This window comes from Tachysurus fulvidraco, chromosome 10, assembly GCF_022655615.1.
Source record: "Tachysurus fulvidraco isolate hzauxx_2018 chromosome 10, HZAU_PFXX_2.0, whole genome shotgun sequence".
In the NCBI taxonomy this organism is placed as follows: domain Eukaryota; kingdom Metazoa; phylum Chordata; class Actinopteri; order Siluriformes; family Bagridae; genus Tachysurus; species Tachysurus fulvidraco.
In genome coordinates, this window is record NC_062527.1 from 25,041,416 (window position 1) to 25,057,708 (window position 16,293).

Genomic DNA, 16,293 nt, shown 5'->3' on the forward strand with positions numbered 1-16,293 from the left:
AAATAATCCTTCTTAAAAAGCAGAAATCTCTTCATCAGCTGTTTGTGCTGTGATGAGAAATCAGCTGATGTGTGTAATGATATCTGATGATTTCCACCTTCTGCTAAGAGGAGCAGTGTCTACTACACACTACTGTAACACACAATGTAGTGCAGGATCTTTCAATAAGAGGCAACATTTATTTCTATATGATTCTAGATTTAAAGATTCATTTTCACATCATCTGTAAAGTTTCAACACAAACCAGTCTCCTGTTCTACCCCAACCTGATGAAATGTAGTCTGATGTTCAGTCATGTGGCCACTAGATGGTGCTGTAATGGAACTGTATACATGCTGATCTGTTACTGTGATGAAGAGAAGATGGACTGAGGATTAAACAATCTTTAAGATGAACTAATTTACATTTTTTCTGTATTCCCAAAATACTTGACCAGTCTGATCTCCTCCTCTGATCTCTCCCATCAACAAGATGTTTCAGACTGCAGACCCTCTGATTACAGGATGGTTTTGTTTTTCACACCATTCTGTAAAAACACTAGAGATGGTTGTGTGTGAAAATCCCAGGAGATCAGCAGTTTCTGAAAAACCCAAACCAGCCCATCTGATACCAACAACCATTTACTGTTAAAGTCACAGAGATCAGACTTTTACTCCATTCTGGTGTTCGCTGTGAACTTTAACTGAAGCTCTTCACCTAAATCTGCATGATTATATACACTGTGCTGCTGCCACATGATTGGCTGATTGGATAACTGGATGAATGTGCAGGTGAACACAGGTGAAGGGTCCTGATAAAGTGGTGTATATCATTTCGTCCATACCTGGAAAATGTCCCCCAACCAACCCAGATAAATAAAAGCAGTTAAAGCAGTGAAACTGAGAGAGAGAGAGAGAGAGAGAGAGAGAGAGAGAGAGAGAGAGAGAGAGAGAGAGAGATCAGTGAAGTGAGAGAGAGATTTACATGAAGACAGATAAGTGATCCTCTTTATCTCAGAATAGAACAGAACTTTCACCAGATGTTCAAATTATTCTGCTTATTAAGAGTCCAGACTGGAAACATCAACGTCTTCAATAATCAGTACAGTGATACACTCATGGTACAAAAACCTTATTCAACTTTATACATAAAAAAAATCAACTGTGATTCTTAGCGATTCATTTAAGGCATTTCCTCAGATTTGTTTCTGCCTCCAGATTTAGTCTAAACATTTTTCATGCAATCTGTTGTATCTTATATCACTGGATCTAAACATTTGAAATTAAATTTTCACTATATTTGTCTTTTTGCAGAAAAAACTTCCTAGACTGTTCGTCCAATCAGAACAAAACCAGTGCAGACAGGAGTAACAGGAGTATCTGGAGTGTCAACAATCATTAAATAAATTATTATATTAAATTATGTATATTGAGCTTTCTATTCTGTGTTGTGATTCACACCAAAACTTTCAAATTAGATATAACATTGAACCAGGGTTGACTCACCTATGTACAGGCTCAAAATGGAGTATGAACATTTGAAGAAGTGAAGACGATGGCCTGATCTTTTACGTCACGCCGAGTGTGTGAGCACCACATGAATCTACAAAGTCATGAAAAAAATTAAGAATATTATATCCAAACTTGTCTTAGTTGAATCTGACCTCTGCCTGGCCAGAGCAATTCCCGTAACCAATATTTATATTTATATTTAAGAGGTTATTATGTCCTGTGTCATTGAATGTTTCACTAAGATTGATCAACAGAAGATCAGATCTTGACCCTGATCAGAGGCGAGCTGTAAATACTGTGATGACATTAAAAATGCATGTGTACTACGTCTTGCAGAAACACATTATTGGCTGCATCTTGAAGCTTAAGCAGGTTTGGTACAACAATGAAAAAGTCCTATGGTTTTAGAGTGCAATTGAAATTCATTCTGTCTGTCTGTCTGATGTGGTAGCCTAGTGGTTAAGGTGTTGGGCTACCCATCAGAAGGTTGTGAGTTCAAAAGACTGACTCAAGCTGCCAGGAAGGATACAGAACCTCAGAAAGCACTCTGTAAAATTGTGCTGAACAGAAAAGCATCTCAAAATGCACAAAACAGAAGACCATACTGGGTGACAGCTGTCAACTGTCCACTTTCTGTGAGTTTGTGTGAGTCGGTGTCCATCATAGCCTCAGATTCTTGTTCTTAGTGTACACCGATGTGGTCTTCTGCTGTTGTTCTGGTTTGATGTGCATGCTTCTGAATTGTGATTATTTGAGATACTTTAGACTTCCTGTCAGCTCAGGTCTGATTATTCTCCTCTGATCTCTTTCATTAACGAGCTGTTTCCTTCTGCAGATCAGATTCGAACACTGCTCTGTATCTGCCTGACTTTATGCCTTATACTCCTGATGTACGATATATGATTATCTGTCAGTGTGTGTGTGTGTGTGTGTGTGTGTGTGTGTGTGTGTGTGTGTGTGTGTGTGTTGTTTTACTATGATACCTGACTGTATACATGCCTGTTGAAAACATTGCAATATACCCAAAGATATTATGGTTTAAGAGACAAAAATGTAAGTGAGATGAAGCCTGCAGTGATGTCACTTCCTCTTATAGTGTTCTAGAGCTGCATCAGACCTATAAATCTATAGTATGTACATAAAAAATGTCACTGTTGATGTGTTTAATGTTATTAGTATACAAACTGTTGTTTCTATGGGTTTGTGTGTCAGAGAGAGGAAACATACAGGAGAACAATCTGGAAGCAGAATGTTTTGGAAGCGATGAAGCACAATGAAGAAGCTGCAGCAGGACAACATACCTTTACCACTGGGATCAATCACCTTTCAATTCAATTCAATTCAAGTTTATTTGTATAGCACTTTTTACAATTGACATTGTCTCTAAGCAGAACATAAATATAGAACAAAATGTTAATATAAAGAATAATATAAAGATTAATATAATATAAAATCCCAGATTAATATTAGATATATATAAATGTGTATGTATTTATCCCCAATGAACAAGTCTGAGGTGACTCAGGTGACTGTGGGGAGGAAAAACTCCCTTAGATGGTAAAGGAAGGAACCTTGAGAGGAACCAGACTCAAAGGGGAACCTCATCCTCATCTGGGTGACACTGGGGGTGTGATTATATAACCTCATCCTCATCTGGGTGACACTGGGGGTGTGATTATATAACCTCATCCTCATCTGGGTGACACTGGGGGTGTGATTATATATATACAGTCTGATAAATGTTGTAGTGATGAGGAGGTTGTTGTCCTCAAACACCACATGGAGTCACATCTCCTCTTTAGTATATCAACTGGAGCTGGTAGATCTGTAGATGTCTCAGGATTCTCACAGAGTCGCCCTCATCTCAGTGGAGGTCTAAAATCTTCATCGCACAGAAGACGATTGGAGCTGGTACAATTTCTGGATGCCTCGGGATGTGTACAAAGAGAGAAGCAGTGGAGAGGAATTAACATATCTGTTGTTCATAATATTAACAAGCACCAGATGATAATGTGCAATTGGTCTGATGTAATAGAGAAGCAGGACAAGCACCTAGTAATTGGCCCAAAGTATCGAGCTGATAAGTGATTTCCACTAAACAGTCTGGGGAGAAAGCACTGTGAGGAGAACAGGACCATGAAGAATTGAAGGATAAGTTGCCCAACAAGGCCATGAAACTACATTGGCGTCTGTCTGAGCGAAGCTCCTTGTGTCTCAGTTACCCAGTGAATGTGTTTGTGGAACACAAAGTTGTGTGAGTTCATGACTGATATGTTCCTGTCCACTGCATGTTGAGTGGAAGTTTTATATTGTAACCATGAGAAGCATCAACGATTCAAGCCTAAATGTGATTACAATCTCGTGCACCATTTAAGTAAAGTGCAATATTGATATGAGGGAGAATCCAAGAGAAGGTCACTGATTTTATTTCTTGAACTTGAGTTAAATACATACTGATCAGGTGAACATCAACTAATATTCCCATTTAAGTCTCTCAGATGAATTAAATCTTATCTGCTCTAATTGGAGGAAAGTGTCTTTCTGTGTTAAACTGTCTGCTAGTTAATGTAAGAGGGATGTGACAATCATTCCATTCTTCTTTTAAACATTCTTGAAATCAGGGGTGGAGTCTAGTTAATGGTCTGTTAGGTAACTGAATTAAAGAACATTTAGATTTGTTCTTATAAACATATAAATATATACATTCTTTAAATAACCAGCACAGGTCACCATCAGCAGCTGGAGATCCAGGTTTTCTTATTGAGAGACATGTAAATGAAGTTCTCTATATAACTCTAACCATTGATGCTTACCAGAGATTAGGAGAAAAAATTATTAAATGTGAACAGAACATTTGTTATATGGAAACAATCGTCTGGTAAAATCTGGTAAAAAAAAAAAAGTACATTAGCAGCTGTGCAGCTGTTCTCAGATCAGTGTGTGTTTCTGAGTCAGAGCACTTCCTCTACAGCTCAGGGAGGTTTTTGTACGACGCTGTAACACTGTGTTTACCAGCTCTCACTCTGCTGACAATAATAATCTCCTGCATCTTCAGCCTGAACTCCAGAGATTTTTAGGTAAAATTCTGTGTTAGATCCACTGCCACTGAAACGATCTGGAACCCCAGTGTAACGATTAACATCTCTATAGATCAGGAGTTTAGGAGCTTCTCCAGATTTCTGCAGGTACCAGTGGAGGTAACCGCTAACACTCTGACTGGTACTACAGGTGAGAGTAACAGATTCTCCTGGAGAAACAGACTGAGATCCTGGAGACTGAGTCAGGACGATTTCCCCAAAGGACTCTAAAGAAAAGGATGCAGAGTTAAAATAATGGAAACAGATGTAGTAATGAGTGTGAGAGTGATGTGATGATGTGTATGAATAATAAAAGTAAAGAGAATGTCTCACGGTGAGCGAGGAGTCCCAGTGTCCCCAGCAGGAGACTCAGTACCATCATCATTGTGCTGCGTGTCAGTGGCTCTGAAAGGACTGAACACACTCTGATCAGCACTACAGCTCTTAAAGTGTGTGTAGCAGTGACACAGAACACATATGCAAACACCACAACTGTGTGTGTGTGTGTGTGTGTGTGTGTGTGTGTGTGTGTGTGTGTGTGTGTGTGTGTGTGTGTGTGTGTGTGTGTGGTCACTGGAGTGTAACAGAGGTTTTTGTACGACGGCTTCATTAGAATGTATCACTGTGGTTGACTTTTGGTGGAGGAACCAAACTCATCATCAGTAAGTCTCTCTTCTTTATTCAACATTCCATTCATTTATTTTTATTGTTTATCAAAATATTAAATAAAGTTTAGACAAATAGAAAAATGTGGACATCATAAAGAATTTCTGTTTGTTTATTCATTTATTCATTTGTATGTCTTTATAATTTGGAGATAAGGAATGTGGAGTATGTTTTGATGATGAGACAGTTTCAGTAAAATAAAAATAAGAGAGAGGAAATTAAAAATCAGGAGTTAGCTGTTAGCTGAATAAGTAGACAGTGTGTTCATCAGTAAACAGCACTTTCACATTCACAGCTTCTGAAGTTCATATTGTGTGCTGTGAAGGACATGGTAGAAAACTTCATCCTGTGTCTGTTAGCCTTCTGTCATGTTACTGATGGACTGATTTTGAATCTGGAAACAAAGATAAACAGTGTGTAGAAAGGTGGATGTGGTGTGATGTGGTTATTTCCGTCAAAGTCCGAGTGTCTCTACAATAGAAGGAGGAACTAGGAAATGTTCTCCTGCTGAGTAGTTCTACTGAAGTGCAGTGACGTGAAAAAGCAGTAATGAGTAAATGTTGTGTAAGTGTGTGTAAAGGTGTGTTTATTGTGTGTTTGTGGTCTACAGAAGGTCCCACGGTGAAGCCCTCCGTGTCTCTGCTCCCTCCCTCCTCACTGCACCAATCTGAGGAATCGGCCTCGCTGCTCTGCCTGCTGTCTGCCTACTCTCCACAGGGGGCGTCGGTGAGCTGGACGGTGGACGGCTCGGCGGTGAATCACGGGGTCTTGACCAGTGCAGAAGAACAGAAGAAGGACGGTTACACACGCAGCAGTACCCTGACCCTCAGCCAAGCACTCTGGGAAAAGGGGGAGGAGTTTGTCTGTACGGTCTCCCACGAGGGCGTGGATCATCCGGTCACGTTCAGAAAGAGCCAGTGTTAAGGCTAACAGCTCCAAGATAGAACTGAACACTGAGCTGCTTCCACATCCATCTACAATAGAGTTTCAGTTCTACACAATGCTGACATTTCTGTCTTTACTCTCTTCACTGTCCTGTTGCTCTTCCTGTAGTTTTGCTCTGCTGAAATAAAGCTTCATTTTGGACATTGTGTGTTCTTTTCTTGGAGTTAATAGTCATTATCAGTGTGAGAAGAGAGTGTGTTTAGCTGTAGATTCAGGGCTGTGTGTTGTGCTTCAGTGAGTTTGGATGAAGAAAGTTGAACATCTGGTGAAAGTGCTGCTCTATTCTGGGAGAAAGAGGATCACTCAGCCGTCTTCATGTAAATCTCACTTCCTCTACACTGCTCTCTGATTTCCTGCTTAAAACTGACTCTGTGTGTTTATCTGGGTGTGGAACAGGAAGCTGGTTTCATGTCTTTCTTTAGAACAGGATTTCTGGTTGAGGGAACTGACACTACACACTTATTTAAGTGACAGACAAATGCCCTGCTTGTCTATTGTATCAATGCCAGGCCATTAACATGTAGATGTAACGATTGTAACATCTATAATGTAGTGATGGGAACTATTCACTATTCACTGAGCCACATCTTTCTACAATACAATGTGTAGAAATTCACAGTGCTGGGAAACGAGTCAAATTGACCCGGTGACTTAAAATCAAGACAAATGAAAGTAAATTTTATTTGAGCATTGTTTTTAAACCAAAAATGAACACAACAGCCAACCACAATATAATATTGGCAATATGAACACGTATATTTATATGTGGGTCGCCACAGAGCACATGTGATGTGTCTTTACATTGTCACAATACACACTATGCACATGACACAATGTACAGAAATACAAACATTTCTAGGTAGAAATGAAGAAGGTGCATATGTGGGCATCTACACAGTATATGATCCAGAGGTGGGAAGTAACGTAGTAAAAATACTTCGTTACTGTACTTAAGTAAATTTTTCTGGTATCAGTACTTTACTCCACTATTTATTTTTCGGACTTTTTACTTTTACTCATTACATTTTTACACAAATATCTGTACTTTTTACTTTTTACATTTTCAAAACAGACTCGTTACTTTTAGTATTAAAATACATTTACCTTTCCAAACAATGTCATTTATTAAAGCTACCTCAAACGGTACAAAACAAACCAGTTAAAGTTGAATTTTACCTTTAATCTTTTATTTTTTTATGTTGGTGCACAATAGTTTTAAACATTTCTAAGTGAAGGACTGACTGCATAGTTTTCAGGAACATGCTGTTAATCAAGTCATGTCCAATCACACACACACACACACACACACACACACACACACACACACACACACACACACACACACACACACACACACACAAACGTGTTTGGCAGAAAGAACGTCCCATCAGTGTGTTCAGTTCTAATTTCCAATTTTGTTAAACCTGTTATGGACCTCGCCCCATATTTTCATGATTTTCACCTACATGACCTACCCACCTAAAAAGTGGTACAGCTCCCACATTCTTTGACACACAGGGGTCACACTGGAAAGAAGAGAGTCTCTAGTTTGAGATACAAGTATCAGAGTGATTCTAGGCCTTACTGACACAAAGTTACAGAGGCTAGAATGGAGGGTTTTGATTTCCGTCTGAGTTGTTTATTGATAAACTGATTAATCTTATTGCTGTAAAACATGTTAGGAGCTAAACAACAACTGAGGGTCATAGCCACATGTCTTGGCTTTCACCAAAAAAAAGACTCAAAAATGGATTTTATATGAATATTTTTCTACGGACATTCATGTTTTTCTTGTTTACTTGTTTACTGTATAAATTTGAATTAAAAGAATGCATGTTCAGTTTAAAAGGCCTAAAATGAACAGAGCCTCCCTGTCTACAAGTCTGCTGTGAAAAAAGGCCTGTAACCTGTAACCTGTAACCTGACACCCTGAGCTGTGAGAGTGTTACAAATTTGAGAATTGCGCTATAAAACCATAGTGCACACTTCATAGACGTGTCATGTTGTATACCGTTGGAATCGTCTCCTTATTGGCTAAAGAGCTGTAAAGGTCCCGGATCATGAAATCGCTACTGGAGGGAGTGTGTCCCACCTAGGATGGAGAGACATCATTGGCTTCTCAGCCGTCTATCTCTGCATTACAGGCGCTGGTTGGCTCATGTGAGGGCTTGTTTGATTCGTTAGGCCCTGGACTACAAATCTGATGCCTCAGTGTAGTTTTATAAGCCTCCTGGGAGAAGTGAGAGCCGAAACAATGGACGGAAGTGAACTGCTGTTTACAGTTTTTGGTCAGAAACGTAATATTTGTGAGGCAAGCATTTTGGATTAAAGTGTTTTGGATTAAAAGGCTTACATATTCCAGTTCCTTGGACGCTTGGGGATTTTTTACAAGCATTTGTTTTGGAAAATATTACCCCAGTAAAGAAAGGGAAGCGTTTAAAGGTAAGTGAACAACTGGACTAGCGCCGCCTAGTTCAGGTGACTATCAACTTGGATTAAATTAGTATGATGGCTATAAATCATATTATGTGTGTGGGCTTAATAAAATTCAGAGAGTCTAAGCTTTCAAACAATATAAAATTTAATCATGTATTTAGAGGATTTAATGCTTAACAGCTACAACGAGTTTGATGCAGCCTCATCCCCTAGTGGTCGTGTGCCGTGGACGGCACACCGGTCCATAAACAGTCTCACAGTTTTGAACTTGTGAGAAGAAAAGAGCAGTTTGAACTTTCAGACCTCAGCAAAATGAAAATGACTATTGGACATTCCATCCATCAAGGTTGCAGGGAAATATGAGTTGTTGCTCCCTCTTTGTGGTTCCTCCAACCTTTCAAGGTTTAGGAAGCTTCTTCAGCACATCATTTAGTGGGACAGATCCTACAAAGAGGTGGAGGTTGAAGCCATGGCTTGATCTTCTACAGAAGTAGACAGCACATCAGGGTTTGGTCTGTCTGACACTATGAGATGGTCAGAGGAGCACTTGGTATGCTGAACCAGATGTTCAAAGAACTCTGCAAAGGTGTCTTCATTGATCCAACCACTGGTTCAATTTACCCCACATCATCTGGCTCACTTTGCCCCATAGCCACCATTTTGGTAAAAATGGCCTAGCTTAGCAATTCAGGCTAACTTTTAGCTTGATGATTCACATGGTTTTATATGTTGACAAATCACCAAAATGTACCATACACAACTTTAGACCTAGATAAATTTGCTTTGGCACAACAGCGAGTGTACCTGAAATGCAGAAAATCAACTTTAACAAGCAAATAACTGTTTTTGTGAAAAAAAAACTAATCACTTGTCCCATGTGCTTCTCCTCTTCACAAAAAATACAAATGATGGAGTCCTTCAGAATGTATGGTCACATTACACCAAATTTGCATGGTGGGTGGGTAAAACAGGGGGTGGGTCAACTTACCCACTGGGTCATCTTACCCCACTCTCCCCTATATATATATATATATATATATATATATATATATATATATATATATATATATATATATATATATATATATATATATATCCATTTACCAGCATGACACTAAACAGGTAGTAGTAACAGTGACTTTTTACTTAAGTACATGTCAGAGCCCAAACTTCTTTACTTTAACTTGAGTAAAAGAGTGTAGTCACTACTTCTACTTTTACTGGAGTCTTTAAAAAGTGAGTATCTGTACTTCTACTTAGGTAAAGGATGTGTGTACTTTTGCCACCTCTGATATGAGGGACATGGTATCACAGTGTGGTCCCTGCAAATGGTCATTTGTACAGACCACCCTGTGATGTGGTTCACATGTTAGTCTTGTCATCATCAGATGGCTGCAGACCTGGCTGCTTCTTCCTCTTTCTTTTCCCCAGCAAGAACCTGGAAAGAAGAGGATGATGATGATTAGAGTGTTTTATTGCTGATCCCAAGACACAAACAACATACATTCATAAACGTACTCCACTGTACACATGCTCAGAGACGCTTACCTGCTGGCACACAAGGTGACATTCTGTCCTGGATCCCTCACTGTACAGCAGCTGGGTCCTTGGTACATGTTCCATCCTTTGTACATGTGGTATCACATGTGTCTTCCCCAGCTCCTTAGAGAAGATGTACCTCTTGTACCACTTTTACACACACTTACAGTAGGAAACATCTCCGTCCAACAAACCTCAGTTTCTGGTTCTCGCATGTGTTGCTTTCAGCATTTTTGTGCAAAGTGCTCATGAGAATAAAGTTTTTCCCTTGTTGGGGCAGTAAGACATTATTGTTGTTACTGGCTGTTCTGAAAAGTACTGTATGTGAAGACAAACATGGACTTTCTCTTTAGAAGCTCCTGGCCCAGGTTGTAGTTTGTGAACAAATTGTTACAGGTTATGATGTTCCAATCAAATGTCATAACAAAACTGCATTTTTGTACCTTATAGATGATGTCAAGACAATATAGGAGAGTGTGAGACGTAAATATGTCTCACAGCTGCAAACAAAAAAGTCCTACAGTATATGACCTTTAACCCTACAGTATTCTAACCCTTCAACTGTAGGGAGGGTTGCAAATATGTGATGTTCACCAATTTTATTTTACATGTTCAGGAAGTTTTAAGCAAAAAAAATACTTTTAACTATTTGTTAATTTTTTAAAAACTATTTGTTAATTTTTTTAAAAACTTGTAGGTCAATTTGACCTGCAACATACTGTAATAAGAGGGTTAAAGTCTAAACAGGTCCTAGATGCATGTCCTGAAAATATCTTGTCCTCGGTTCAAATCACGCTCTTGGCATACAGTATATTTGTCTTAGTTTTCATTTTGGTAAATAAAAATGCATCAAATTTTTAAGAATGCTTGATGGTAATAAATGATCCAAAATCGTTCCTTTTTAATTAAGCACAATATGTCTGTGAAGATTCTCAGTCATCCAGGTGAAGTTTTCTGAAAGTTGTTCTCAAGGCACATCATTCTCCCAGAAGACAGAGCAGTAGAAGTAGGATGGTGAGAACATTGCTGATAACACCCAGCTCTGCTCCCCTAGTAAGCATAACATAGTGGTGTTCTCTCCCTCACGTCTCACAGACAGATACTGTAGGTCAATCTGCAAACTCTGGTATTCACCTCCTGCAAATCTGAGGATTCCTATTAAAGCTGATGTCTTTAATAGTGCAGTGTTGTTACGCTTGGTGATGCATGTTTTAATATATATAATAAAAACTGACTTTAATTTTAAATAAGTTCAAAACCCACAGTGTCACCAAATATAACATCCATCTGTCTGTCTGTCTCTCTCCAGTGTGTGATAATGACATTAAAGTTTCAGGTCCTTCCTACTATCTTCCTGCTGGACAGGTACAAGGTGAAAGAGAAAACTGCTTCTATACCCTTAAAAAAAGGTTGTCTCTGACCTGTAAAGTCAGGGTCAGAAAGTGTTTGTGAGCAAAGCCCCATCTTCTGGTTGTGCCCTGGAATTGCATTACAACAGCTAAAAATGTGGGTGGCTACATTAGAATATTCACACGTCCTTGATTGCCTGTAGAGAGGTGGGCTCATGACAACCACCTGATAAACGTGTGATGATTGCCTGACTAGCACCTGTCAGGCGCAGGAAAAGAACAATTTTGAGCCGCTACATCTGTATGTAATCACTTTTACCTTATGAACTAAAAAACATCTACAAACTTAGTGATTACTTCCATTTGCCTTTGGAACAGTGAACATATTGTTTTTTGCTGTTATTATTTGTTTTTTTATGTATGGTGTGAGATCTGTCCTTTTTAAGGTGCCCACAGGACTTGATGAGGAAGGGCTTCATGCTACAGCCATGATAGAATTTTTCTAGTTCACTCTGAGCAGAAGTCTGAGTCTGCTGCTACCTCTGAGCTGATATCAGAGAAGAAAGTGCAAAAAAAAACCCAGAATGAATAGAAAAACACTGCAAAGTTTACTGAGACCTACAGGGATATGTATACAGTAAAAAGGTGCAGTATTCAGTGTTATCTATGGGCAAATTTGGTACATAAACAACAGAAACAGACGTGATGGTTAACACATTTAATGATAGTATGACAAGCTCGTTATGGAGTGTCGGGTTCGGCGCATGTTTATCAGAACAGATCATAAAGAATGTCCAGGTCAAATCAAAGGATATCACAGACATAGATGAGGTCATATATGAGGTCATAAGCAAATGGTAACACACAGTCATCCCAGGCCCAAGTGTACAGAGTGCCAAGGTATATTCAGAATATATTAAAGTCTACTTCGGCCCCAACAGGACCTGTGCACGCTCTTAAGGAGCATTAAAGACAGTCTCCCTGATCACTAGTCCATCCCACAGCCACAACCTCACATGACAGTCACCCTTTAAGGTCACACATGGCAGAGGTCAGAGGGTGGTCCTGTCTAACAAGAAGTAAGACCTACTTTCAGGTCAGAAACCATACTAGAAACACAGTAGTACTAACACATGAGATATGTGTCATGACACATGACAGGTCTATGGGAGGAGACAAAAGTAAAAAAAAACAATAAGAAAAGATCAAAAACAAAATTTCCATCTGAATGTGACATGGAACAGGAGCTGTGTGCTGAGAGAAGGTGAATATGTGAAAGCTGGAAGCTGTGGAAGCTTTTGGCACTTGGAAAAAAGTGAGAGTGTGAAAAAAAATGGCAGACTCGCGCTAAACTTCATAAATTTCCTCAGTTTTACAAACTTGTGGAGATACATTTTGTGTATTGACCCAAAGTATTGAGCTGATAAGTGAGTTCTACTAAACAGTCTGGGGAGAAAGCACTGTGAGGAGAACAGGACCATGAAGAATTAAAGGATAAGTTGCCCAACAAGGCTATGAAACTACATCGGCTTCTGTCTGAACAAAGCTCCTTGTGTCTCAGTTACCCAGTGAATGTGTTTGTGGACCACAAAGTTGTGTGAGTTCATGACTGATATGTTCCTGTCCACTGCATGTTGAGTGGAAGTTTTATATTGAAACCATGACGAGCATCAACGATTCGAGCCTAAATGTGATTGCAGTATAAAACACAACATGCAATGGACAGGAACATATCAGTCATGATCTCACACTTTGTGGTCCACAAGGTTCTCTTTTTGAGAGACATGTAATTAAAGTTCTCTATATAACTCTAACCATTGATGCTTACCAGAGATTAGGAGAAAAAATTATTAAATGTGAACAGAACATTTGTTATATGGAAACAATTGTCTGGTAAAATCTGGTAAAAAAAAAAAGTACATTAGCAGCTGTGCAGCTGTTCTCAGATCAGTGTGTGTTTCTGAGTCAGAGCACTTCCTCTACAGCTCAGGGAGGTTTTTGTACGACGCTGTAACACTGTGTGTACGGTAAGCTCTCACTCTGCTGACAATAATAATCTCCTGCATCTTCAGCCTGAACTCCAGAGATTTTTAGGTAAAATTCTGTGTTAGATCCACTGCCACTGAAACGATCTGGAACCCCAGTGTAGCGATTAACATCATTATAGATCAGGAGTTTAGGAGCTTCTCCAGATTTCTGCAGGTACCAGTGGAGGTCACTGCCAACATATGCACTGGTTCTACAGGTGAGAGTAACAGATTCTCCTGGAGAAACAGACTGAGATCCTGGAGACTGAGTCAGGACGATTTCCCCAAAAGACTCTAAAGAAAAGGATGCAGAGTTAAAATAATGGAAGCAGATGTAGTAATGAGTGTGAGAGTGATGTGATGATGTGTATGAATAATAAAAGTAAAGAGAATGTCTCACGGTGAGCGAGGAGTCCCAGTGCCCCCAGCAGGAGACTCAGTACCATCATCATTGTGCTGCGCGTCAGTGGCTCTGAAAGGACTGAACACACTCTGATCAGCACTACAGCTCTTAAAGTGTGTGTAGCAGTGACACAGAACACATATGCAAACAGCACAACTGTGTGTGTGTGTGTGTGTGTGTGTGTGTGTGTGTGTGTGTGTGTGTGTGTGTGTGTGTGTGTGTGTGTGTGTGTGTGTGTGTGGTCACTGGAGTGTAACAGAGGTTTTTGTACGACGGCTTCATTGGAATGTATCACTGTGGAGGACTTTTGGTGGAGGAACCAAACTCATCATCAGTAAGTCTCTCTTCTTTATTCAACATTCCATTCATTTATTTTTGTTGTTCATCAAAATATTAAAGTTTAGACAAATAGAAAAATGTGGACATCATAAAGAATTTCTGTTTGTTTATTCATTTATTCATTTGTATGTCTTTATAATTTGGAGATAAGGAATGTGGAGTATGTTTTGATGATGAGACAGTTTCAGTAAAATAAAAATAAGAGAGAGGAAATTAAAAATCAGGAGTTAGCTGTTAGCTGAATAAGTAGACAGTGTGTTCATCAGTAAACAGCACTTTCACATTCACAGCTTCTGAAGTTCATATTGTGTGCTGTGAAGGACATGGTAGAAAACTTCATCCTGTGTCTGTTAGCCTTCTGTCATGTTACTGATGGACTGATTTTGAATCTGGAAACAAAGATAAACAGTGTGTAGAAAGGTGGATGTGGTGTGATGTGGTTATTTCCATCACTGAACTGATTTCTCAGCTTCTTTGCCAGATATGTGATTTGTGTAATGGAGTAAATCTTCTTCTCTGGAAACTCAAAGGGAAGGTGTGATGTTTTCCAGCCCTGACTGTGTGGAATATCAGTGTATTTCCATCAGCAGTGGATTTATTTTTCTGTAGCACTACATGTACAATAACAGAAGGACTCAGGAGGACTGGAACACACTCCCAGAATCAAGGCCATCAAAGTCCGAGTGTCTCCACAATAGAAGGAGGAACTAGGAAATGTTCTCCTGCTGAGTAGTTCTACTGAAGTGCAGTGATGTGAAGAAGCAGTAATGAGTAAATGTTGTGTAAGTGTGTGTAAAGGTGTGTTTATTGTGTGTTTGTGGTCTACAGAAGGTCCCACGGTGAAGCCCTCCGTGTCTCTGCTCCCTCCCTCCTCTCTGCACCAGTCTGAGGAATCGGCCTCGCTGCTCTGCCTGCTGTCTGCCTACTCTCCACAGGGGGCGTCGGTGAGCTGGAAGGTGGACGGCTCGGCGGTGAATCACGGGGTCTTGACCAGTGCAGAAGAACAGAAGAAGGACGGTTACACACGCAGCAGTACCCTGACCCTCAGCAAAGCACTCTGGGAAAAGGGGGAGGAGTTTGTCTGTACAGTCTCCCACGAGGGCGTGGATCATCCGGTCACGTTCAGAAAGAGCCAGTGTTAAGGCTAACAGCTCCAAGATAGAACTGAACACTGAGCTGCTTCCACATCCATCTACAATAGAGTTTCAGTTCTACACAATGCTGACATTTCTGTCTTTACTCTCTTCACTGTCCTGTTGCTCTTCCTGTAGTTTTGCTCTGCTGAAATAAAGCTTCATTTTGGACATTGTGTGTTCTTTTCTTGGAGTTAATAGTCATTATCAGTGTGAGGAGAGAGTGTGTTTAGCTGTAGATTCAGGGCTGTGTGTTGTGCTTCAGTGAGTTTGGATGAAGAAAGTTGAACATCTGGTGAAAGTGCTGCTCTATTCTGGGAGAAAGAGGATCACTCAGCCGTGTTCATGTAAATCTCACTTCCTCTACACTGCTCTCTGATTTCCTGCTTAAAACTGACTCTGTGTGTTTATCTGGGTGTGGAACAGGAAGCTGGTTTCATGTCTTTCTTTAGAGCAGGATTTATGGTTGAGGAAACTGACATTAAACACTTATTTTATATTAATAGATTGGAGGACTTCTGACCTTTATCATCCTTTAGATGATAATTTTTAAATTTATAATAGATTTGTGATTAAACCTAGTTTTAATTTTCAGATAAATGCAGCATTTTACATCCTTCGGCATTCATTAGAAACCCTCCTGCCCACCCCTGAACCTGTCCAACTATAGACCAATATCAAACCTCCTCTTTATCTCCCTTTTATCTATAGGCCTCATCATAGAACAGAGACAGCGCTGGTTAAAGAGGTAAATGACCTGTTACTGGTCTCTGATCAGAGTTGTGTCTCTTTGCTGGTGTTATTTGATCTTAGTGCAGATATTGTTCATACTAGTCTCCATGATACATAAGAAATTCAAGTCTCATTCAATTTTATCTGTATATCACTT

General features: G+C 39.7%; 2 gene segments (V, D, J or C); one reads left to right on the plus strand and one right to left on the minus strand.

The window, feature by feature from the left end:
- The window catches only part of LOC113642202, a 74,386-nt gene extending 68,067 nt beyond the window's left edge, over positions 1-6,319 (plus strand). Inside the window, 2 exon segments of the V gene segment in view lie at positions 5,195-5,229; positions 5,844-6,319. Of these exon segments, the coding sequence occupies positions 5,195-5,229; positions 5,844-6,157 (349 nt within the window).
- LOC113634003 overlaps positions 1-16,293 on the minus strand; it is a 94,532-nt gene that overhangs the window by 2,118 nt on the left and 76,121 nt on the right.